At 45.3% G+C, this 26,931-nt stretch overlaps 1 protein-coding gene across 1 annotated transcript in view; it reads right to left on the bottom strand.

Moving 5' to 3' along the window:
• Positions 1–5,638: 5,638 nt before the first annotated feature.
• Positions 5,639–26,931, bottom strand: part of LOC103774752 (polypeptide N-acetylgalactosaminyltransferase 10) — a gene marked incomplete at its 5' end in the record, with an annotated part of 40,017 nt that continues 18,724 nt past the window's right edge. The window contains 8 exons of the mRNA XM_008942177.1: positions 5,639–5,806; positions 6,412–6,561; positions 8,600–8,716; positions 9,456–9,677; positions 11,521–11,628; positions 19,871–19,988; positions 20,879–21,062; positions 22,609–22,794. Of these exons, the coding sequence (XP_008940425.1) occupies positions 5,639–5,806; positions 6,412–6,561; positions 8,600–8,716; positions 9,456–9,677; positions 11,521–11,628; positions 19,871–19,988; positions 20,879–21,062; positions 22,609–22,794 (1,253 nt within the window). The remainder of the gene's footprint in view (positions 5,807–6,411; positions 6,562–8,599; positions 8,717–9,455; positions 9,678–11,520; positions 11,629–19,870; positions 19,989–20,878; positions 21,063–22,608; positions 22,795–26,931) is intronic.

Raw genomic sequence — 26,931 nt, 5'->3', positions numbered from 1 at the left:
CAGTCATTTCTGCATACACAGCTTTCAGAAAACACATTAAAAATTTATTTTAAATATATTATAAAAGGAAGTCCATTCAACTTTAAAAACACTAGGCATTCTATCAATGATTCCCAGTTTATGAAAGCTACTACATTAAAGTGCTACAAGTCCTTTACCACCCCCAGATATTAGGCCGTTGGTCCTAATATGCACAAAATAAATATACACCGATTCAAGAGGCACCATCCAGTTTTACAGACAAAATGCATGCAGTACAAGGAACAGACAAACTCAGACCTTATCTCCGAGATCCTGGAGAATGTATTTTGAAACCAATTCCCTTCTCCACCCTAGAGGCTATCAGCTATTGATATCATAAACGCTAACATTTCAGCCTATGAGCTCCATCAGTGTTTATCTCGTTTTGTGGCTGAAGTTCACATTCACTTGCTCACTAATTGGGATTAGGACTTTTTTTCCTAGAGTTGATTTAAGATCACATAGATCCAGTGGCTTTACATGAAACTCACAAATTCTTCACATCTGTGGAATCACTGAAGCCTTTTGGGTCATACAGAAGCACCAAGAAAGCTCAGATACAGTGAATAAAGGAACATACTCAGCTAGCAGAGGCAGAGTCAAAAAACAGACACAGGATTTTTTATTAGGATTTCCACAACCTACCATCACCTCATCTCATACACAGAGCTCCAAGTTAACGCTTGACACTGCAAAGGAGCAACTGGAGCAGGAGACAAGTTTATTTCTATTACACTTCAAAATTATAATGTGAATCAATCAATCTGATCGATTAATGAGGAATACAAAATGAATTGACAACTATGCATTGAATGCTGGTGGAAATTTCAGATCTCAGCTTTCCCATTCTCTGCCCACTGTATCTCTCCTCTCCATTCAAACCAGGTAAGAACTTGCAGCTTGTTTTAAAATATGGACTCAGCACTCACAAGGGCAGCAAATAAAGCACTTAAAGCTGAATTTTACACAGGCTGGGAGATGGCAGCACACCAGCTTCCCTTAAGATCAAGTAATAGGCCACTGGTAGGCTGGGAGCAGGATCCAGCGCTCACAACTCCCAGTCCAGCTCCCCTTTTGCTATATATCCCATGAAAGACCTTTTAATCCTGCTCCTGCAGACAGCGGGCAAGTGGGAACACGAAGCACAGCAGCAGGGAGCAGACTGGGACACAAGGTACACCTGAACCCCTCGTGCCAGCAGAGCCCCACTCTTCCAGACGCACCTTTAGCGGGGCTCTTGCGACTCCAGGAGTGACAGGCTGACTGCTACTGTCTGCTCTCTCCACTCAAACCCATTCAAGCATCTGGCCACGTCTTAAAAAACAATGTAAAATAACAGCTTCTCCCTTTTCACCCAGCAGTTCCGCGATTGCCCAGTATGACCTTTAGGAGATCTCCCCCTGGCGATGCAAGCCAGTGTGGCTATGGTAATGACCCCACAGTAGCCACAGGAGCACCGTGTTCTTGCAGTGCCAGCGTGACTTTCAGTACATTGGTGCCTCAGTGCAGCAGGGAGGAGCGAAGTCTGCAGACTGGAACCCACCACAGGAGAGCAAAGGCCCCTGTACAAACTGCTGTAAAACAAACTGGGAAGAAAGTTAAGCAGAGAAATGCTTTCTTGCTACTTCTGTATTACAGATCTGAACACACCCTTTAAAAGCTTCCCACCGATGGAAAGCATCAACTTCCTGAAAGACAATTCTGCTACAGAGTCCATCTGCCTTTGGAACTACTTGTGATTTTGATACTCAGAAAATAAAATACAGGATCTTTGCATGAGCAGTCACCGTGAGGTGAACCAGGACACCCTCTGGTCTAGCTTTAGTTGTTACAGGGTGCTAAGAGGAAGCTGCCATCCTTTCCAAGTCTTCCTATTAGGAGTGACAACCCCTTACTCCAGAGTCATTAATGATATCGATTTAACAGAGGAAACCCAGGAGCTTCTGAATTACTGTTGTTCACACAAATTTTGCACTTAAAGTCAGACATTTTAAAAAACACACACAACACAAACACTGCACGAGTCAAGCTTTCTCTTACACCCTCATCTCCCAACCCCTTCCCTTCCTCTCTCTTGTCCAGCAAGGCACTAGGAAATGGTTCAAGTTTCAGCATTTGCTGTACATTTACATTTAAAAAGGCACATCTTTATTTTAATGATGCTGTATTCTCCTTTCAGTAAGACCCACTCGTTCTTCTGTTATGATGTGGAAAAGAAAGTTAATTTTCCAGGCGTGACTAAAGACACCTTGCACACATCAGAGCCCCAAACCTGTTAGTCTGTTTGTCAGCCTTAGAGATTAGCACCAGTAAATATCAACAACAGCTGCAAGAACAAATCAAAGCAGTATTATATGATGTAACACACATCCAGGGATTCCCCTGTTATCTGGGATTCTGGTACTTAAAAGCAGCAGAATTTATGCAGCCACAAAGTGAAGGGTTTCTTAGTATTTTTTGGGGAGAAAAAGAAAACATTTATTTTGCATTAGATAACCACTGGTATTTAATCTCCAGCCTTGACTTGCATGCGGATGTGAAGATTTGCTTATGTATTCATGCTTTAGCAATCTTGCTTACAAATAACCAAAAGTAATTGGAATAATTAACCAGATTGCCCAGCAAAGGCTCAATTAAAGATGTAGATGATGAAATACAGCTTCTATTTCTCAATCAGTGGATGGTTGGCTATATTAAGTCTTCTCATTAGTCAGCAGAGCCTCCAGGGTATTGAAAAGTGTAATTGATGTAAATAAATTAATAGCTCAAAGCCCAGCGAGCCAGTCACAAGCGTACAAAATTTGTGAGGCACTTATCACACTCGGATCCCAAACCTTCAGAAAACTGATCACATCAGCCATACCAAGCAGGACCCAGCAGGACCACTCACACTAAAAACCCTGTTTCCATGTACTGGTGGGCAGCTGTCAAACAGGAATTGCCTCAACAATTACCTAATCTTTTGGTGCAGACTGCTAAGAGCTGTCGTTTCTCTCCAAATTGAGATTGCTAAGTGGTAAAAGACCCCTTACTTCCAGCAAGCTGAGCAGCCAGGACTCTCTTCACAAGGTGAGTCCAAGTACAAAGCAAGCCATGCATTTTAGAAACAGCCTTCTAATGAGAGGATTAGCTTCTAAGAGGCACGAAGTCACAAACTGCAAGCAGAGTGACCTCCAGTCCATTTATATACCTTGCTGATTGTGTCCCAATTATAAAAACCCAGCACTGCTCATGGACAAACAGCTTCTTGTTCCACAGGTATTAAAACATTCGTAATGACATCCAGTCAGGCCACCTAGTGCTCCACAGCCAGCACTACCAGACTAATGAGGGTGTTATTAATGACTTCATGAAAGCAATGGTCAGACACAAAGCACTGGAAGGTGGCTCTGTCTCTCACAGAAACGAAAGGGGACCCTAATGACAGGCACGCTGCAGTTACTGAGGACACAAGATCAGCTCTGTCTGACCCTGGTCTCGCTTCCATAGCGATACTGCTGAGAAACTGTCACAAGGAAAGCCTACAGCATTTGTTTTCTTGCTTCACTCCCAAAACATTGGACGCCAGCACACGTAGCAAGCCCGGTCCCAGCTGTAATGCAGTGCCCATGTGTCCCTTGCTTTGTGACTGCAGAAGAGGTCAGATATGGCCTCAGCTGGGAGGATGAGAGAAGTGGGAACGATTTTGAGCCTCATAGTCAACACATCAGACTTGAGAGCTTGAGATGCAGATAGTTGTGCCCCAGTTTGCTCCCAGCTGACAGACGAAGCATTACATGACCTCAAAGACATCTGAAACACAGAAAATGATCCTACAGCTGGCAACATCAGAAAGGGCTTCTTACTTCTGGAGCTCTGCAGAGGGAGCCAGACCTCTTGTTTCTTGACACTAGGCAAAAATCTCCTTGTCTTCATGTGAGATAGGGACACCCTGGAGCAGAGGTGCCCTGCCCCTCCGAGGAGGGGAACTCCACGAGTGGTGCTCATCAGGAGCCCCAGAGGGGTGCCCTGCTCCTCAGCCCGGGTGCCCTGGCCCGTCGCACGCCGCTCCTCCGGCAGCGCTCCGCAGGGGCCGCGGGACAGACCCAGAGCTGGGCGGGACGGGGCCGGGGCAGCTCGCAGAGACCCCACGGCAGCCCTGGGGAGGGTCAACTGCTCTGCCACACAGCCTGCACCCAAAAATGCTCCCGCTGCCCTCAGCACCAGGCTGGGTCAGCGCAACTAGGAAATCTGGTTTTGTCACAACTTAGTTTTACACCGTGGTGGGTTTTTTTAAGGATTTGCCTCAGGTAGACGTGAAACCAATGGTCCTCCACTCATTGTTTAGTGTCAGGACTTCTTTCCAGTTCCTGGGATGAGAGAATTCTGGTTCAGTGTCTGGGAGATCCTGCAGGCAAAACAGAAGGGTAATGCCGTGCACTGCTAACAGACTACAGAAAGGACCAGGGAGTACCAGTGAAATGGGCCAATCAATTCCACATCTCTGCTTAAGCAAACAGATTTCCAGTCACAGTAAACTGTACAGTGGTGTGGATGCTGAGAAAAGAGAAGAGATGGACAGCACATTCCCATGGGCCCAGAACACTACTGACCACAAGACTCATGACTGCAACATACAGGCTGATGAACAAATGGACAAAGACCAAGGGCTGAGCTCAGCTCTGACTTAAATATCCTGAATTAATCTGCTCACACCAACTGTGAATTAAGTTAGCCTTCAAATTTCTAAAGGAAAAATGGAAGTTGCCTTCATGTAGTAGATGTAACTCTGAGAAACCCTGGAGATGTCCATGCTAAAAAGATTCTGAATATGAGGCAAATTCAGACATGACATCCAAAGGCTCTTAGAGAAAAAAATCTTCACCTATAAGAACTGGGCTTACTTAAAAACCCTCTGCTAATCTGTCACCTTGAAGATTCAACAGTGAGTGACAAACTGACTGCAAAGCGAATGGACCAGAAACCCAGATTCCTCATCACTAATAACTGCAGTGATATTCCCAACACATGGCTGCACTTCCACTAGAGCTCATTCCTTTATCGGAGCTACGATTTGGAAAGTAATAATACTCAACCCGTTTGAAATAAATTTTGGTTTAGGGCAAAAGAATATTCATTGCATTTTACATTTTGATGGCTTTTTTTTTTTTTTAATCGGAGGATTAAATCTTGTGTTCAAGATTTTACTTATGTGGACTTTGGAAGATAAAGCACCTATGAGGGAATGCTTCAGTGGGTGGTATAGCAGCTACAGAAAGTCCTGGAAAACAAAATCATTTAACGTCAGACCCAGTTGGGAAACAAACAGTTAAAAAAAACCAAAAGGGCAAAAAAAAAAAAAGTGGTTTGAATCACATTCAGATTCCTCTAAAAACAGAGTTTCTGTTCCAGTCTCAGCACAGAAGCGGCTCTGGCAAAGCCTTTAAAATTCCACCATCCCCAGAAGAGAAGGATGCAGCATCTTCACAATAAAGACTGGCCTGCTAGTTAACCTTCTCCTGAGATTCTCCCTTTTACCTTCATTAACTCTTTAAAAAAAAGTATTCTTAAAAAAATCTTTTGTAACCCTCCCCAGTAAAAACTATAATTGTAAAATATATTTTTTTTTCTCAGTCTTTCAAAGATCAAGATTTCTGTTAAATTTTTCCAAGACAGTTGAGTTTGTGTGTTCAAATATCCACTGCTGCGTTGGAGAGGAAGGATTGCAGCTATTCATAAAGATCTTCCGGTCACTCTCACTGCAGTCCATACAGCTGCTGCTTACTGGATGGTAGAGGGTCTTGTCCTAGAGAAAAGAAATCTGGTGTGAGGTTGCTAAGCAGAGAACCAAACCCATTTTGAAACAGACAGAAAGAAGTCTTAAAAACCAGGGCGAGCTCTTTTGTCACTTGGATCTCTCTGAAGAAGCTGTTCCACACTGAAGCAGTTGGCAGGTGTCAGGGTCCGTTCCCACCCCCTGCGAGAGTAAGGATTTACTTACCTGTTGCCCACAAAAGCATGACTTAGTAGGAGGATGAATAAATCCTCATCTACTGTTGGCTACCTTCTAGTATTGAGAACAAGCCAATAAACACAGCACACACCCCTGCAAACAGGCTTTGCAGGGGTGCTGCTTCACCTCAGCGCCAGCTGGGGACAGGACTGCAAGGAGAGCGCCCCTGTGCTTCGCAAGCCCTGGAGAAGCAGTCCCCACCACTCCTCACCAGCGGGAGCCACCTCTTTCTAACCAAGAGTAATGAATGGCACAGTGACAACGGACTGCCCACAGATTCCCTTGTCACAGCCACGTGGACTGAGGAGTAAAACGTGAGCGGTGACACGGTCAGGAGACGTGCACCCACAGATGGTCTGGCACCCTGAACGAGTGCACGTGTGGGTGCACAGACTCACTTTTCGGTATCTCCAGAGCTGGTTCCCCTTCATCCCGTGACAGTCATAGAGGGTCACGGGGCTGCTGTGGGAAATGGCATCGAAACAGAACTTCTTGGTATGCTGAGGGTCCCCAGGACGGATGTCTTCTCTCCAGCTGAACGTGAATACCTGCCAGGACAAACAGGATCCTCAGCGTGGCTGGAAGCGGGCATGGCGCTTTCACCAGCGGGACGACGTTCCCTTCCTTGCTCACAGGGTGGGGATGGCTTCAGGGGGAGGACTACACTTTAGAGAAAAACTGCTTCCACCTCAGGGGACTGCTGACTCGGGGAGCCTGTAGCAGCCAGCCCGCCGGCTGCCACACAGCGTGCTGAACGAGACGTGCTGCTGCAAACAGCCACGCTCGTTAGCTTGGGTACTAATAGCAGCCTTGACTGTCTCTGCAATGCAGACATACATCATGGATTAAGTGAGCAGCTGACCAATTACAGCACTTCACAGCTAACAAAAAAGGCAGAGAGCTCCAGGAGCTCCGAGTTAACGCTGGCAGTAAACACCTGAGGCTGCACAGGCAGCCTGCAGTCACCTTGGGAAGTCTGTCCCACACCTAGACCCAGGGCACACAGCTCCCCACCCCACCCCTCCGGAGCACTGGCCGGGCAAACACTAGGGCAATGCTTCCTGGTGCCCTCTCCTACTGACCCTGCAATGACCTCTCTGCAGGTTGGGGTGAAACGAAAGGCAGGACGCTACAGGAGAGGAAGAGAAAGGGTTTTAGCTCTAGTAACCAGGCTCAGCCTATGCCTGGCAGCGCCGTGCCCTTGAGGAAAGCTGCCAGATGCCAGCATGTTGTGCTCTGGAAATCCCCAAACCACCGGGATTGGACCATGGGCGGAGAGTCCGTGGAAGTACCACCACAGGGAAGCTTTACTCCTTGCCCTGCCCCTGTGGCAGTTGCTTTTGACCATGCCTTGAGACAGCATCAAGCTGCATCTCCAGTCTGATGATTGTGGCTTGGTTTATGACTTGCTTTAAGCATTGTCAGACCGAATCCCAGAAAAGACACTTGTTTAAAGGCAGGCACTGCTCTCAAGCTTTTTTTTGCTTTGGGAAGACAAAGGTACAAGTATCCTCTGTGACCAGCACTAGCCAACGTGGTTCTGCAGGGCTACTAGCCAGCACACCACCTTGTCAGTCCCTGAAGGGAAAGGCTGTTCTGGGGGCTCCTTTTGGAGCCAAGTGGAGGAATGATTCTCTCCGGGAAGATCTCATGGGGCAGTAAGGAAAACCAGTAATGAACAGGGTGCTACTATTTGAAGCCTCATGGCCAAAAACTGTTGCACAAAGAAGCTACTTTGTTCTCTTCTCTCTTTAAAACCTCTCTTGAGAGAGAGATTACCACAATCACTTAGGCTCAACACTACACAGAAGTTCAAAACACATTCTCCTCCCAAACATAAACCAGCATTAATTGTTCAAGATCCTCCTGACACAACAGCAGCTTAGTTTTGGACTGTGCTTGAGTAAATCGGTTTTGTTTCTAGTTTTCATGCATCAAAATTGATATGCAACAACCTTCTGCTGCCGATTACTGAAGCCATTCCCCTGAAGAGTTATGCATGGCTTTGTAATAGAGGCATTGTTTCCTTGATCTTTTCTCAGCTCAGCTGCTCCAGTTTAGACAAACTAATATTCCCCTCCCTTCTGTTACAATAAAGCTGTCGTTTCTGGCACCTTATATGTTGAGAGGGTGAATCTATAGCCTGGCTGGTTTCATCTCTCTCCAGCACTGGTTGGGTGTTTACAATGCATTTGCCTCCTGTCAGAAGGATGATAGTAAGCGGTTATTGAATGCTTCTGCAGCTTCATTAATATGCATGATGCTCCTCTATCACTTCTTTCAGTACAACCTTTGAAGTTAATATTCACTTTGTTACATATTACAGCTGCCTTGTTACTGGTTTATTATTTTGGCATATTGTTTTCTTGTGCTTTCTTTTGTTCCCACTCAGAACTTCAAAGTGGAGGCGAAAGCTCCGCACAAAGTCTGCCAGGCTCCAGACCCTGCCACAGGCAGGTCCTGCACAGCACCCTCTGTCCACCACACAGAGTTCTGCACTGGCCTTCACTCTAAAACGTCTGTTCTGATAACTTCTCCCTCCCCACATTTATTTAGGGGCCAATGATTTATCAGAGGGACTGTTACCTGCACGTTGTTCCACGCTGCCTCTCCTCTGTCCTTCACGCAGCTTTCCAGCCTCAGTGGGGATCCCAGGGCTCCATGTTTAGTATCCACACACAGTCCAGTTCCTACATTGCGTATCTGAAATAGTGAATGAGTCACTGAATCTCCTATTCTTACCAAGTGACAGGAAAGAAGGCTTAAATTGCCTCAAATAGTGGTAGTGTTTATATGAAGACAATTTTAAGATCACTTATTTAACTACGTATCTGAGCTGGCAGATAGCAGCTAGAAGAAAGCACAGGAGCTCAAAATGGGACCCATCACCAGCTCTACAATAATCTCTAGGACATAGGAAAACCCATTGGCTACAGCACTGCAGAGCCCATTACATTGCTGTGTGTAACAATCCAGGACTTCACTCCTGGGGTGATTCACTTCCCAGAACACAGCTGACTTGGTAAAACAGGGATGGTTTTCCTGGCTCTCCGAGGGGAAAGCTAAGGAGCAGGGTAGCTCAACACAACTGTGCAGCCCTTTGGAAATACAAAGTTTCTACTTTTGGTCAGCTGCCATCTCTCCCTAGTCCTCCCTGCTGGCCTGCTCCACCTTCCTACTGAATATGCAACACGCAGAACAGGCCATGTCTTATCCCTTTGTAGCTGTGCGCTAACAGAAACGGCTGCCTAACTGCCTTCTTTGATCAGGCCAGTCTCACAGTAGAGGAGTTCTGCTCCAAAACATCTCAAGCAGGTTCTTTAAACACTTACTTGCCACCTTCCTCACAGCAAACAGGTACCCGCTGCACACAGAAAGGCAACTTTACACAACCAAACCGCAGCCTGTTTGCCCCCTGCAGATTTTCAGAGCACAAACTTGCCTCTCCCCAAGCAGCCGCCGGAGGCTCCACCGGTGGGTAAAACTTGGGCAAGTCCCACGCCACCTCATTCATGAACCACCTGAAGCTTTTGCAGTTGAGGTTGTTGCGGAGCTCCTTCTGCGCGGCGACGTCTCCCGCGGAGAGGTGCCGGTACTCCGGCCGGCGCTGGTAGATGTACTCTGCGTACTCGTCCATCCACACCTCGGCCACCCGCTTCAGGTTCTGCGTGGGCAACAGCCACGTGTTAAACCAGAGGGGAAAGCACCCGAGGACGCTCTGCACAGACCACGGACATGAGCATTCAGAGCAGCTCTCGTGTTTTTGCTCGGAAAGGATTTTCATTTACATCCACTCTTCCTCTGCGGCTTCAGGACAAAGATTATTTTTATCATTCCCTAGTTCCGAGGGACTTTTAGAAAGATATTTTCAGCTGAGGTCAAAACAGAATCCTGGCACTTGGCCATTATATCTCGTTCCTTGTGGCTAAGAAAACCAACATTAATCAGGCGGTTTGTTTGTTTGTTTGTTTGTTTGTTTTTTTCTCCCTCCCTTTTTTTTGGGTAAAGAATCTAGTCAGAAGATGATGCTAGTAAATACCACTGGACATTCAATGGTCCCTCACAAAAAGCTGCTTTCTTTAATCCTTCTTATTGCATCTCTTATATTCATCTAAGATTGGGATTTGCAGTCCTCCCTTCTGAAAAGCTTTAGTTCACAACATTCTTTCTTACCACTATTTTTCTGTTTTCCTGGGTAAAAAAAGCTGTTTAAGGAGAGACTCTGAGATGCTGCAGAAATACAGAACTTTTGGGTGATGACCCTTCAGAAGAGAAGCAGAGGGTTTCCTTGCTGGCTGCAGTCTATCTCACGGGTCACTGTGAAGCTCAGTCCACTGCCACTCCAAAAGTGCAGTGAACACCACCGCTCGAGGTGTCGGACCCACTGCTTGTCACAACACACCTGAGACCATTGGTCCTCAGACTGTTCTCTGACAGCATCAGGTACTTTCCTGGTGCCACAGAGGAACATGCCACGTGCAGTCACAACTTCAGTGACCCAGCAGCACCACTCACCGTGCACAGAGGCCACCAGTCCAGCAGTGGTCACTTACTACCAAAAAACTTAGGACGTTAAGAATGAGCAAGTGTGCTGACCCTGTCCCTAACAATAGCTGGGGTTCATCTCAAGGTGGCTGTATTATCTCAGATGCCAAGAAACAGCCGTCCCTACACCTGCCTACCACTGCCTCCCAGCACTGCGAGTGAATCGTAAGAAATACAGCTCCCTCCTGAAGAGACAGCACAGAGAGCAGAGCAGTCTATCGCTCTGACAGGCCATGGCTGGGCTGGGTCATAAATCCCCACCCAGAAGCAGGGCGATGCTATGAAACTGGGAAACGTGTTAACGCTCTGCAAGCCATAAACCCGCAGAGCAGCAGGGCACCTCCTCGTGTTCTTCAGCTTTGCAGCCTTCCTGCTCCTGTAATTTCTTTTCTCCCACCAGAGGGCAATGCAATCCCTTCTCAATTTGGAAATTAACTCTAAACCTAGAGCACGACAGGCAAAAGCTCTTTCCTCTTTGGGCTACACTAGATGAAGAAATAAGATGGCACAGAATGTTCCATTGTGGAAAATTACAGCTTGCTCATTCACTGGTCTGTGATGCTTGAAGTTGAGAGGTCTTTCAATCATCAAAACACAATCACCACGCTGAAGCCTGCTGCTCCTGGAGAGCACAGCTATAAAATGACTGAGGTATTATACAAACAAAGCTATATCTTGTTTTTATTGGCGATTCCATAGCACCTGATCACAAAGTCCCTTCCCAACAGCCAGCAATGGCTGATGTCTGGCTGCTGTCTGCACACGGGTCTGCAGCTCCCCTGGGCTCTCTTCCCTTTGTGCTACCCATCCACCACTGCAGAACTGCTCCCTTTGACCACTGTACAAGTACAGTTTATGGACTACAAAGCCTACATTTGCCTCCCATTGTGGGAAGAGAGGAGACAATGGCACAGTCACTTTGCAGTCAGACATCTGTCCTTGGGAATGCCATTGCCACTTACTCTTGCCAGGCTGACTCCTGTTGGAACTTTGTATGGAACATATTTTCTGTAGATATGACCAACTCTAGAGCAAGGGATGTCCTCCATGCGACCCCCACACATCCACACCTGTGGAACAGCAGAGATAAAGATTCACTCTTGGAGAAAAAAGAAGAAGAAGAAAAAAACCAAACCTTTCAAGTAATGAAAAAGCTTAACCCAGATTTTTTACTTTAAAGTCTCTCCCAAACACCCTCCCCCCTCTCCTTGCCTTAGTCTCAAATCCTATAACTACCTGCTCAGAGCCGTGCAGCAAGCCTTGATTTAGAACACAACTGCCATCAAGCCCAATGGTTAAACAGTTGAATTTTGCATTCTTTAAGAAAAGAACAGGAAAAAAAAAAATAAATCCAAGCACACAGAGAACAGCACACTTTAAATTGATCTCTGTTATTACAGTAACCACAACTGTGCGTTAAACTGGACTGCCACATGAGACCTGGGCATAGGTTGTGCAACGCTGCTATGCAAGGAGGCCACCTCTGTAGTACAGGGCATGTGTTAAGCAAAACACTCCAGGGAAGTCAGGACACAGAGAAGTCCAGGGAGTGCTGAGAACACCCAGGAGCCTGTTCTAGTGCCAGAGACCAGACAGCACCGTGACCTCCTCCCGTGGTTATCGCTGCTTTCATACCCTCTCACTGCTGACAGGCACTCGTTGCTTTTGCAGCCTTACTATTAAGTACAAATCCCTGCCTGGTGAAAACTTAATTAGCTTTAAAAAAAAGCCCTCGGGATGTCACTAGAACGGTAGCTGAAGACTACCTTGATACTTGGTTAATGTCTAGATGAGGCTAGAAGGTTCCTTCCCCATCTGGGAAGATTTCACTCTGTACCAACATTCTGCAACAATATTCTTTTATTCCTTATTTATAGCATGGATGTAATAATTTTGTCCAAGTGAAACCAAAGAGATGTTTTTCGAACCAGCCAATCTGCTTCATTAGGTTTAACAAACATATTCATGTGTGCTACCTAGGGATATGTCATCAATATTTCAAGTATCCTTCAGCATGCAGAACAAACGACTCTGAATCCTTGAAGCATGACACTGTCTTGCCCTCCATTTTGTCCCCCGATCTTATGTTAATGCCCCAAAGGCAGCAGTATTTAAGGAGGTCTGCTGGTGCTGCAGGCTGATGCAGTGTTCTTGATCTTTCCATTCACTGTGGCTAACTTCAGCCACAGCAGTTCACTGTACGAGCTTAGTCAACAGCTTCATGCAGAGCAGGCAATTCCATTAATATTCTACAGTGACAATATTAAATACTTAGCTCAGAAGAGAAATATTTGGCCAAGGCTGCTGCATAATTATTAGCTCTGACACTAAAGTCCTCTGGAGTTTCAGCTCTGTCTACTGGCCCTAATAATTGTAGTAATTTGCTGACTGCATATAACTTAATGGAGGTTGGTTGCTCTCAGTTAGAGGAATATTTTTCACAGGCAACTTCTGAAGTTCAACGTACTGAATTACATGTTGTTATGGTGAGAGAGAGACAAGAAGAAAGTTGACAAACTTTCCTTCTAGAGAATACCATTCCTTTTGTCCCTGCTGTGTCTTGAGAGGCTGGTACAGAAGAGATGAAGATGAAAAAAGAAACCAGTGCTCAGCTTCTGTGAAGTTTCTAGTGGAATTAGAAACGCTTCTTATCCTGTAGCTGCTGTATTTTTTTTGCTGCAGAGGGCCACAGTGTGATTTCTTGGCTAGGAAATTAACAGGTAGGCTGAGAAAACCAGAATTTGGGATGGTTTGTGTTTCTATGACAGAAATGGTTTGTGTGAGGCTGTAAGAGCCGCAACAGATCTGGAGACTATAAAAAGCTGCAGGAGAGCTGAAGAACCCTAGATCTCAGTTGCACAGGCACACAGGCTCCTCAACAAGCCCACCTATTACCCTGCATGACAAAAGCCCTGTGGGTTCAGGAGCAGCTGCATTCCAGTGCAGCACAAGCCTCCCACAACCACCGGCTTGTTATCCTCACTGCCTGCCTGTGGGCTGCCTCACTGCCCCCGGTCCCCAGGGGAAGGCTTTCGGTCAGGCCACTGGGACTGCACATCTCTGACAGCACGGCTTCCGTAAGCAAGGTGAACCCACAGCCGGAGAGGAGAGCCCTCCCTTGCACTGTGGGGCTGGTGGAGCAGTACCACAGGCACCCCTTCTCCTTGTCCCCAGTGGTGCGGGCGAGAGGCAGGGGCACAGGAAGCCACAGAACTGATCGGATGTTGGGCCGAGAGCTCTGACCTGCTACAAGACTCCAGGCACAGAAAATGACATGACATGTAATGATATGACAAGAAAAGCTACTTATCTAAGTTACTGAACAAGTAAAAGCCAAGATCAGTTTTACGTGCTCTTTTCTTAATCATGCTTTAAATATTTACTCCCAAGTGATGCTGCAATTACCGGTGCTGCGCAGAGGCAATGGAGATCTTCCTAACTCCTGCTAGCAGAGCTCGGTGGCCCTTTCAAGGTACTCTGCCAACTCACTGCCTTTTTAGCATTGTCTCATGCTGCAAGTGACAGCGTGGCACTTGCAGTACAAATCTAATTTTAAAAGCATGCTTTCCATTCATTCATTGCTGCTTTGATTTATTTTATTAGTGAGCTTCTTTGTGTGGTGACAGAACTCATTACAACCTCCATAAAGACAATTACCAGTCCTTATCTATATGAAAGAGCGTGACATGCATTGGTAAAACACAGCTAACAAAAGCATTAGAAGGCGAGAGTTAAAGGTCAGGGGAATCACATCCAAGGGTCTGTCAAGGAATAACTGCAAGGGAAGCAAACCCAAAATAGCTGTGTGCTAGCTGAGAGAGCGCTTCTGCTCAGTGGTACCGGGGTGTTTTTAACTGAGGGTACAGCCTGCAGGCACGACACACCTGAACTGACACTGCTAAACACACAGTGCTGCCAAACAGCTGGAGCAGCACTGGTCTGTGGGCAGCACCCCCTGCCTGCCTCTCACTCACTGGGCTCTCCTTTGGTCAGGGAGCCAGTCTCTTCTTGTTGATGTTTTACAGAAGGGGCAGACGGTGCCTCACCTCCCTGGCTGACATGACAGTAAACATCAGAGCCTCAACTTGATGCACTTAATTTCCACCAGCCATTTACCAGAATGCCGTAAGAACAGGAATTACAGCTGCTCAGGCAGGCAGTGCTTTATACAATGATCTAATCAGATTTCATTAGGAGAGAACAGGAAATTTCTCTTCCTCCTCAGGCACAATTTTACCCATCTACATTCTGAGGTAGGAATCCAGCAGCTGACAGATCCGTTAGAATTAAGAGAAAATTTGGCTACACTGAGGTCGATGGGCACACTGCGCAGGCCACCCTAATAATAAAACCATAATACAAGGGAAGTAAAATAACACTAGCAGTGATATTACTTCCATCTTCTCAGTGGCCTGGAGACCTGTAACTCCATATTCATAAAGCAACTCAAGAGCCTTCGACTCAGCTAGTGTGCTATGAAAGCACAAGATAATATGCCACCTATTCTCTACATGGGAATGTTATGCTGATCCAATTCCCCTTCTGCTATTTCAGAAAACAATGCCACGTAAGACAGCTGAACCTCTCCTCTCAAACACACAATACAATACCACAGTTGGTGTGTGAACACAAATTATCTGAGTATACAAGGTTTATGGTTTCCAAAGATTGCACCATGATGAACCAAAGTTTCCCAAGAGAGTGGAAAAATACAAAGGAGAGCCATGCCTTGAAAAGAAAGCTGCTTCTGCAAGCCACAACAGAGACAAAGACCATGGGATGGACCAGTGCAGAGAAGCTGGCTGGCTGAGCACACACTGAAAGATGGGAAGAAAAGGACACAGTGGATACATCAGGGTGGTTCTCTAGGTAACAAGGTAGGTGAGAGGATGAAAGCAAGGGCAACCAGTAACTCAGGAAAATTGTAACCCGCTGTAGCTGCCGCTGCAGCTGGGACTCACCGCTCTATAAAAGATTAAGGTAGCTCAAAAGGCACCAGGATCTGTGTGTTGGCACAACGCCTTCTCTCACACAACACAGACCAGCAGGGTCCCTGCTCAGTGCCTGCAGCATTTTAGAGTAACGACAGCACTTTCCAATAGCCATGTTTCAGAGAGCAGAGGGGTCCACTTCCCTGCTGCTGCTCGGTGGGAGGCTACTCTGGAATCTGAACCAAGCACATAGGGTGAACAGCGGCCAAAAATTCAAGTCCATAGTCTGAAACTGAAGTCTGCATCATCACACAGGAAGGGAGAAAGAAGCCATCCCACACTGTGGCTGACAGCCTCAGAATTAAGCAGCATGTGTTGGCTTAAAAAAAGCCAAACAAACAAAAAAACCAAACCAAAACAACCACCACAAAAAAAAAGCAGCAGAATGCCTGGCCTGTTTCAGTGTGGGCAAATGGGAGCTGCTGGGAAGTGGTGTGAGTGTGTGCCTGGAATAAGCAGGGGAGGCTCACGATCAGCACTAACTCCAGTGACACAATTAGAAATGCTGTCAGAAGTGATCCCTTGGCAGCTGCACCCCAGCTATCACCTGCCAGGAGGCCAGCAGCAACGTGAGCCAGAAACGTCCTGCTGGCATAGGGCAAAGGAGGTGTGTGTGTGAGGTATGTGAACGGGAGCTACGGAGCACTTGGATGTGTTAGAAAACATGCAACATGCTTTATGTGGTGGGAACTGGGAGAAGCAATCCATGCTGATGCTTTGGGAAAGGGATCTGGAAAAATGTTTATTGTTCTTTTCAGGGCAACTGTCCATATGGCTTGTTTGCACCAAGCCCTTTGAATTTTGTAAGGTTTTACAATCTCTAAATCACGAGATAAATATTTCTAACACTGAAGTGACCTATCACCTCGCAAGGGACATTCCAGGTTCTCAATTCTTTGCTCTTGAAGTACAATGAGAGGACTGAGAACCACGCCACCCAAGATCTGAGGTACAAAGCACATCTACATTTATCCCTATGTAAGTCTGAGACATCAATTTTTCCTCTTCTTTTTCCCCATACCCCAAAAAAATCAGAGACAACATATTTATGGAGGAGAGGCATGAAGGAGTTTTGTGAAGGTTACGTAAGCCAAACAGAATAGAAGCCTCAAAAATAGTGGAAGAGAGGCAACAAGATCGCACATAAAACGGAGAGTAGGTAAGTGCTGTACAAAGTAGCATTTGCAGACAGGAACAGTTTAAATGCTGCATATGTACTGCTCTGAATTAAATACATTAGTCTCAAAGAAAATGAAGTGGTTATGTAGGCAGCAGAATGTAGGTATTTGTTGAGTATGCAGGAGTATTCAGGAAATCAGAGCTATTAAGTTGTGTTAGAAGAAGAAAGACACATTGTCACTTTGGGAAAAGTGTCCAATTTTGTTCACGTCATTGCAGAAAGATACAAAAGACCAGGGAAAAAAATATAAGAGAGGAGAGGTATGGAAGTGATTCCTAAGAAGAACAAAAAACGCCTCAAGTCCACTGAACAGAGAAACTACGGCTGTAGAGCCAGGAGCAGCAGAAAGGAGAGGCAACAAGTGCCACCCAGAAATGCTGTGCATGCTTGTGTACCCAAAACACAGGAGTGCACTGAAAGGTCAGCACCTGGTCACCCGCTGAGGTGGAGCTGGACAGTCCTTCCAGCACAGAGGTCTGCAGAGCAGCTTGTCTGGATGGAGCAAGCAGAGCTGGTGACAAAATGAGGCTCCTTTGAGCAGGTCTAACACCTGCAACTACAATTCCAGATTGCAGCCTTCCTCTTGCACCAGATGGTGCCCTGACATAGGAACACCCTTGACCTGTTGAACTTCTGGGTTAGAGGTACTGAGCTATTCTGGATAGACACACGTCAAGGGAAGGAAGAAGTGTGGGTTTTTTGCTTGAATATGGAAGGGATAAATCTACTCCATTTCTAATCGAGAAACTTCTGTTTTAAGGGATTGAGAAGACACAAAACTACAAACCAGAAGTTAGGTTTAGAAAGTTTGGTTCCAATTTAAAGTTCACCTACATATTTTTGTTCCTTCAGCATGCTATATTTTCCAGTGATGCTTGGTGTACACATTTCCTACAAGGAGCAAGACTTTTAGAGAAGTTGATTCACCCTCTGGCTAAATGTTTTCTGAAGTGCTAAGCACTGATGGTTTCTCTGTTGGCTTGCCTTCAGTCTGCAAGTTCCTCAGAAGCAAGCAGAGCCAGCTGATGACAGAAATACATATAATCTCAAAAAAACAAAGCAAGAGGCTCCTAAAGAAACTTGTTTATTTCCAGTCTCTCAGCAACAGAACCCTGGATTTTAAACTAAAGGCAAAAAACTGTAAAGCACAGTTCATACATGGCCAAAAAAGAATATGCTTAAGGTGAAGAAAACCCCCAAACCCAAACCACAAACCAAATCTACTCCTGGTGAGGCTCGAGATGGTCAGATCTGATGCAACAGATCAAAGACCAGCAGTACAAAAGAGTACCTGCACCCACAACTCCCAGGCACAGGAATGGATGCTTTGTTAAAGCCAGGCTGTGAATTTGGCACACTTGGAATCCGAATTCCCATTAGATAATAAATAATGTGAAACTAGGTACCCCATGTCTAAAGCCAGAGCTTTAAATTATTTGACAGTGCCCCTTTAACTACAAAATCTGGCTGCCTCTAAAGGTAAAAACGTAGCTCTAAGCTCGCCAGGAAATGTCATAGCTTCATAAATTCTATGAACAAACCTTCTATTCTTGCAATTCCAGCAGAATTATTAAATCTATCAGCCACAGATGAATGTATCAATTTATCTTAATTTCTGAAAATACACTGAGCCTCTTTCAGTTAAAACTTCATTTTTCTGTTGCACAATGAAAGAAAAAAAGGGGGTCTTTGCAGAGATTAATTAAAGCAAATTTATCCCTCCATAAATTACCATCTCTGGACTGAAATAAAACGCAGTGTGTTTCAAAGAGGATAAGCAAACAGATGAATGAAGAGTTTTATTTCCTGCAGATCAAGCCGTGTGACTGTCCACTGTGGCATGAGAGACAAAGGGTTTGCCCAGCCACTGTCAGCACTCTTGGAAAGCAGCATTTTCAAAAAGGGCCAGGGAAAAGAGGTGGAATGCTGCCACTGCCCCTGCTGCAGAGAACGGCACTGCCACACAACTTCATCACATGCAACACAAAGAAAAAATGGCTCTAACCAGAACGTCTCCAAAGAGGGTGCCCCCACCCCTCCCTTCTCACTGCCACTACAGAGGGATCTCCAGGGTGACTTCATTAGTTGGAGAAGAGGCAGTGAGATGTACGAATCTGTTTTGTATATGATCAGCCATGTCTTGTTTGTCAGGGGAGAGAGGAGGAATTTTAGCTGCTGCAGCTAAACTGTGCACTGTGTTACCACTGCTACCCCCTTCTAGCCTTGTGCTGAGGTCAGCTAGCTCGGTTCAGTGGCATCCACACTCCTGTAAGATCATAAATCCCACCTCAGAAAGAGAAACCACACAGTGGCCCACACAGAGTTTAACATAGAAATGTTGACTCAGTTTGCTCCAGGTTATGGAAAGGTTTCCCACCACTGAAGACAAGACTGGCCAACTGCCTTCAGTGGTCTGGGACACTCCAGTGGGCTTCCTAGAATGGATTTCAGAGTGCCATACTCCAAGATAACGCAGGTAACCAGAGGTCTTTGGGGGCCATAGAGCCTTGTTACTATTAGTGTGTGTTTTTGGTCAGCTGGCTAACTCTTACTTTAAATCCCTCAGCTGAACAGCTTGGTCAATTAGTAAATAACAGAACTATCCCCAAGCCAGGCAGATAACGATCTGAAGTCATTGCCAGCAACAGCATTATTATTCCAATTGCTGAGGATTTCTTACAGGGTAATTAACAGTCTCAGTTGCTTGCAGGCAGGATTCAGGTGGATTGACTACAGACAGTAAGTTACTCTCATCTCTGGGAACTCAGGCTCAGGACTGAGGTACTCAACTGGGCAAACATGGAGCTGCTTGAACCCTCCTTCCCTCATGGAGAACATTTCCTCATCTTGCCAGGTGAGTACTGAGAAGCCTAACAGAGAGCTGCACACAAGCTGACTTACCCTCACTGGGAAGAGTATGTGCAGCTGAAGCCATGACACTCCAACTAATCGTGCTCCAGAACTGACCCTCACAAATGACTGGTCACACCACTGCTGGATTTTCTGTGTGCTATCTTACTGCCAGCTCTTTCACCTTTAGTCACACCCAAAAGCAAGGACAAGATAGATCATGCACATTCTGTGCCTCAGAACAATTCTTACTTTTCAAAACAAAAGTAATTTCCAGAGAACGTAGCTCACCTTAAAGGATATTTCATACTGCTCTCCTCCCCATATCTCCAGACCTGCATCATACCCTCCCAGCTCCCAGAACCACTTTCTATCGACTGCAAACAGTCCTCCAGCCATTACAGGAGACCTTGAGGAAAAACCAGACTCCGTATTACAAACACATTCAAAGAGACAGATCTCTAGCTAAACATTTAAAAACCAAATTTGACAAGTATTCTTTTCACCACCCAGTGTTCCCAGTGCCTTTGCAGCCCTGTTAGAGAGTCAAACAGTTGGTTTTGCATTATCTACTAATTTCCCACTTGCAAATGAGGAGGACCAGACTAAGCTCCCTTCAGAACCAGTCAATGTCTCTCCTCCAAACAGGCAAAAGAGTTCACTGCTAAGAACAGAACATAACTGCTCCCAGAGAAACCCGTATGCTGCATGTGTGTTGCTCTGTCTCAGTAGAACCATCAAGTCATTGGACTTGACCTCAAAAAGTGTTTTGTTGAGGTTTTTTTCTTGAACACTGCAGAAGTGTAAAGGAGAGCAGAACTGTCTCAGTGTTGGCAAGCACAGCAACAGCAGAACATAACTCGATCACAGATTTACATCTGCAATGCACTGCAATCATCAAAATTGCTGTAATTATTCTGCTAGGTTTTCTTCTTCTCCCACCTGGGAATGACATACAAGCCACCACTGGTTTGTTTGTTTTGGCAGGGCATTAGGGATACCGAGTTACGTTGGAAAGGTCTCAGTAATAAATGACCACATTAAATGTTACACATTACAATTTTAAATGAAATGTTAACTTCTATGGGAATTAAGGTGGCAAAAACCAGCAATGAAAACGATAGTGTTCACAGCTACTACACAATGCATTTCTTTTAAACCAACAAAGCAAACAGCTGCCAAAAAGCAAGTAGCTTAACACCAGCTTCTGACTTTTACTACACGGAGGCATAAATCAGGCCTGTAACAGGCTGTTACTTTGTTAGCCAGCTCTGAGCACCCGGTGCTTCAGTAACTTACTCAAAGGGATCACTGGGATCAGGTTTCTGTAGCTCAGGAGGAATAGGGATCCTTTTGTAATACATCTCCCAGTCAAAGGCACCTCGCATGGCGTCGCCGGCCTGAGTCTCGTAGCCAAAGTGGTCGTGGTCAATGACATCAATCATGGGGCAAACGATGGTCTTGCGGTTCCGGGCGATGCGGTCTGGAGACGGGAGACACGGGTTACACACCCTGCACCAGCTGCTTCCTCTGGCCACGAAATTTCTGTCAATGTATCTGGTATTTCTGCAACAACTGAGATATCCAAGCTAGAACTATCGAGATAAAAACTCCAGGCACTCATGCTACAGTGACCATCACCCAGAAGCTGACTAGAAGGACACACATACGCTACCACAGATACCTAAAACTGCCAGGCTAAAAACAGACAGTCTTGTGCTTCAAGAACAGGCCTCATTTTATTGAGCGACCGGGATGTGAACCCTCTGTGCACTGATCCAAAGCCAGGGCAACAGCCCGTTGTACCACCCAGCTCTAAGTGCTGTGCCAGAATCTGGCAGGAAGCGACTCAGACTAACGGCGTAACTACTCTCAGCAGGCTCAAGAAATGCAAGTGTACCTCCTCCCTTCAACCTTTCCTTCCAACCAAATAATACAAGACAGGATTAATTCCTGCATAAACATCTGGAACTTCTTAAATACTTTATTACTGAGGTAGTCTCTTGTTGGAAGTTAACTTTCAGAGCAGAGGTGACAAATGCTGCTTCAGCTTCCAATGCACGTCTAACAGAAATCCTTCTTATGCTTTAAAATTAAAGCATACTCTATGTGTTCTCATTTAAATGGCATTTGAGCTAATTCTGTCCTCCCTCCCTGGGGCTCACGAGGCTGTAAATGTTTTAAACTATTACCAGACACAAACTGTAGTGAAAGCAACAGGATTACCACCCAACAATCCCACTGACGAGTCTGATGAGTTTTTCTGAAATCTCCGATTGATTATTGTCGTCACAGTTTATTTGACAAAGTCACACCTCAGGAAGAGCTTTGACAGGTCACTTGCAATAGTGTTGCAAAGGAGGCTGGCACTGGCCAGAGGCATGCAGGTACTAGAAACAGAAGGCCCTGTCTTTTCAATTAGTCACTCTTGAAAAGAACTGACATTGTGACGTCTCCTTAAAGATGAAGCACTGCCTTGGAAAGGACTGCACATGTTTTACAAATACATACCAGCAGCTCTCATTCACAAGAAGTATCATCCACAGGCTAGCAGACTATAGAGTTAAATATATAGGAGGAAAAAAAAACCAACTAAAAGACACTTACACTGCACGTAAACATCTTTTCTCTATCATAAAGCCATTCCTCTCTGTAAGCTACTGAATGACCAGTTTTCTCTTCTAGCAAGCAGTAAATTATTTAAGATTTCACTTGGTGAGGAAACAAGAATATGATCTCTGCCTTTTAATTAAGCAAAGCATGTGATGGGGTTATCATACAGTGCAGGAGACTGAAAAAAAAGTCTTGTATTAAAGGCTACAATTTGCCAACAATTCACCTGAATCTTGTGGTTGGTTGGTATTTTGGTTTTTTGTTTGTTTTACATTTTAAGACACTCCCATCTGCCTTTTGTCCACCTAAAGCATGAGGGGAAAGCAGCAGGTGGATATAAAACCAATTCAGCACCAGCATCTGTTGCCAGGTTTTTCGCATTCAGCCTGCAGGCAGGCCCAGCACCACAGGCTTACCTAGGAGAGGGGGCAGCCAGTTCACGTTGGCCTCGCAGTGGGAATCCAGGAAGGTGATGACATCCCCTATGGCCACCGAGGCCCCCAGCATTCGAGTTCTTATCAGCCCTTCTCTCTTTTTGGTTCGGAGGATTCGTACATTTGGGAACTGGGCCATATAATCTTCCAGGCGTTTCTTCAGGTGTTCTGTATAAAAATGAGAAATTCAAACGCTGTAACAACTAATTTCTTAAAAATGCAGTTCTTCCTCTACCAGAAGGAGATGCCTTTGGAACTATGTCCTGAACAGTTAACAAATGCAATAACAGGAAGAAGGAAGTACAAATAGTTTATTTTAAATCCAGGGTTTAAAGATAAGAGCTTAACCAAGACTTCTGAAGATGTTCCAAAACCTTAGAAGCAATTAAAAACCAGAGGAACAAGAAGATGATGGGAGGAGTGCCGAATGAGGAAGCAAGCAGCAGAGGCAGAGGAAAAGGAATAAAACACCAGCTGGCAGACCTCTGGGAGAACTACACCAGAGCAGGGATTCTGGGACACTTTTACTGAAAGCCAGCATAGCTTAGAGACACAGGACAATTTACTTTCAGAAGTAAACTCCACTCAGTGCTTTTAAGCTGGTCAGACATCCCTCCAAGCCAGCAAGGCAGGCAAAGCTGCTGTATGTATTTGGATGGCTACTTAAATACTTACCAGAGGAGATATTTGCATTTAAATATGGAAATATTTACACTACTGAATATGGACTGGAGCCACATCTGAATTAGCACAGACACTTGTAATCACCACAATTAACAAGGATTCAAACAGGAGAGCTGCAGAGAAAGATTACTGAGTGATCAAAACAATGGACAGCTTGTTTAGATGGGGAAATAAAAAGCTTAGTCTACATAAAGAGTGTGGGGCACACAGCTGTCTTTACATCAAAGAGTAAAGCACCAAAGAAAAACCTAAAAATAGGCTATGAGCTGATGCTGGCTCAGTCACTAATGGGTTGATCTTTAGGCTTCTGAAGTCTTGACTTACTTGACAGCAAACCCCATTCATAGCGTGCCAGGGACTGTTCATTGATGCATCCTACTATCCACTGCCATCAGCATCTCATCAAGGAAAGCCTTGCTAGGCAAAAGCTAGTTTGTCAAATCTAAGCAATTAACTAATCTTGAAATCTCACACCGCAAAACTCGAATTGAGACAATCATTCAAACACAAATGACCTCCCAGGTTTATCTGCCTGGGCTGTGGGGAACACATCCACTCCATTGGCACAGCAGAGGCTTCCTTGGCTTCCACAGCAGGCATGAAAGGCAGGGGCTGAGAAAGCAGTGGGAAAGAGCCCCGGAACAGGGCACTGGGGAAGCTGGGTATTGGAACAGTTCTCTAAAAACAGCAAACGGGCAAATAAACTTAAGTTATGAGCTCTCCCCCATGGTGCTGACCCAGTTATTGTGCTTCAGCGTTTTAGCTACTGGAGGAGAAAAATGGGCACATTCCCCATGACTAACATACCTTTTGCACCTCCTCTTTGAAGCAGCCACTACTGCCTTCCTTCAAAGATCACCCAAATCAACTTCTTTGCTTTTGAGGTATTCATAGCAATTTCTTTGCTCTTTTCAAAGCTTTATTTAACATTCCCTGGGATTTTTTTCTCACAAATGCTTTTTAGTGTTTTCCCTGACAAGTCTAATTGTCCCACAGTACCTACATCAGTTTTCCTGCTCAACAGGGCCCTTAGTACTTCGTGCTGTCTAGCACGCTCTTCCCTCATCCTTTTCAAGTCTTTTTTTGAATAGATCCTCTCAAGTAACCAGAAATTTTGTCTACTCAATTACAGATTTTTAAAATAAGGGCCTTCCATAGAGACTAGATACTATTAATGCGGCTGCCTTCCTCCTGAGGCAGTGGGCAGACTTAAAAAGGGAAAAAAGAAAAGCCACCACCACTGTTTAACGTCACAGCTCATCCCTTGCCACTGTTAGTTTGTCACAAAAGATTAGTTCATCAGAAAAGAGAACAAACAATCTTCAAGCATAAATCAGCTAAGCCCAAACCAGGAGGAACAGCTCCTAGTTAATCTACCCATGACAAGATAAACATGAGAGTAGCTGCCGGTGCTCGTTGTAATAGGAGATCACCATCACACAGAAGCTCTGAGCCCTGTTCCCCAAACATTGGCCACAGATACCATAGCACCTGCAGGGCCAGATCCCACAATATTTACATTATCTAAACCACACCTACAAAGCACCAGATAGTCTTAAAAAGAAGCCAAACTATGGAAACCATACAGAGACTTTCTGCAACTCTTTATTTTGCTCGAAACAAGAAAAAGAGGCTGTGAAGGATCAGAGAGGTTTGTCTCCTACCTGTGTGCTGGTTGCTCTACGTTTTGGCATCACACGTTTCTGAACCCTCCTGGTTTGTTGTGCAGTTTGACCTGTGGTGACACCTGACGGCAGCCTAACAGATTCCTTCAGGGCTGAGCCTGCTACCAATAGACACCAGCATGGGTCTGGATCTGGTCTTACACAGGAAGACACACACCATCAAGTGACCCAAAAGTCACTGGACTTGGCCACAGCTGTAGTGACAGCAATGGCTCCTCTGATACAGACTCGCTGAACACAGGTTGGTTTAGATCTCTCTTGAGAAGTGAGAGGTTTCTCTTTTTTTTTTTAGTGTAACAGTAGAAAAGAAGGCAAAGGAGCCACAGGGTCTTCTCAGGCAAGTCTCTGCAAAGAGACAGCATTCCCCAAATCCTTGGTCTGGTTCTTCAGCCCTTCTTTACTGCATTTCCATAGTAGTGAAATACCAATGCAATTCATGCTTGCAGTGAGCTGCCTGCTCTACACTGCACTGGTAAAACATGTCTTGGACTTGTTAGGTCTCCAATGGCTGGAAGAGGAGAAGCTATGGGTACCTCACCCCTCACTGATGGAGAGATCGCATGTACCAAGTGCTGTCCTTGTATCCAGGAGGAATGATATTCAGATAAGTTGCTCCCATTTGCTGCAGAAAAATCTGCCCTTGATCACTGCATTTTATATGGTTAGGACTTATGCATTGTGAACTGCAAGGGAGCAGACTTTATTGTATATTCTTTCCCTTAACAGCCACAGATTTGCAAGCAAGCAACTAACAAAACAAATTAGAATGTACTCTCCAAAGACAAAGTTTTCTTATTTCCTTATCCCTGTACTACGCCTGCTGCCCAGATGGAAAATAGTTATTTCATTCTATTCCAAATACTGTCACAATTAAGTCAATTTTTGCTTTTAAAAGAAAATCTCAAAATAACAAACAAGTGGTATTAACTGCTACAAAATTTTATGAGGTTTTAAAAAATATACTATGGAATCTTGTCACACTGAGTAATTTTTATTACAAGGGCAATTTTCTTTAATGAAAGTTGTTAGGTGAACTGGATGGATTCCAATGGCTGTGCCTACACTGGGCAAAGTAATACAGCCCAAACATATAAATGAGAATAAGATTATCTGCAGATTAAAAACTAGGCTGGTAGCTTTCTAACAGACATTGCAATAAACTTGATATAGAGTGTATACATTAACAGTACCAGTCAAGGAGTACTGCTTGCTTTATTTTGCGCTGTAAATAAACCTGCATGGAGACACCAGAGAAGCTCCAACAGCAGTCTCACTGCACACAGGCAGTCCCAAAGCTTTCCAAAAGAAGACTTTTTTTTTCACCTAAGTCAAATGCCTGTGCTGGTCTTGCTGCAGTTCTTCCCTCTGGCCTCGCCCCCCAAGCAGAGCTGCCCTCAGATGCCATTAGTCTGGTAACCACTCGTAGCACAGCAAGGACTTTGCAAGATGGGAATTTCTGATGCCCCGTGGAGTTTTCGTTCCTGCCAGTTGAACCAGGCACACGTTACCACTTCAAGAACCAACGTCTGCAGAAGCTGGATGAGGGACACAGGAGCCCAAGGATTTATATATTTTTTTTCCCACAGCTTAAAGAGGCAAATACTTAAGAAACAAGGCAACTTAAACACAGATCTACAGGTCCAGAACATCTTAAATAGTGCTGCAGTCGCAGGGTCCATGGGACTCAATGGTTAAGTCAAAGCAGAAGCTATCTCCTGTGCTCAGAGGAGGACCATCAGCCCAGTGCAGAATAAGCAGCACTACAGACATCAGAAACATTCCCAGACACCTTCCTGCATTACCCAGATGCCACCAGTGAAACCAAAGTTCCCTCTGCCCTACAGCATCCTGCCTTCTGCCAAGGTGCTTTGCTTCACTTCACACTCAGGTGGTTGGAGATATTATGAAGGAGCTCTTGCACTCTGGAAACTCAGGG

The sequence above is a fragment of the Merops nubicus genome, unplaced genomic scaffold (genome assembly GCF_000691845.1).
Source record: "Merops nubicus isolate BGI_N331 unplaced genomic scaffold, ASM69184v1 scaffold9346, whole genome shotgun sequence".
NCBI classification, from domain to species: domain Eukaryota; kingdom Metazoa; phylum Chordata; class Aves; order Coraciiformes; family Meropidae; genus Merops; species Merops nubicus.
This window is presented reverse-complemented; position numbering and strand designations above follow the sequence as displayed.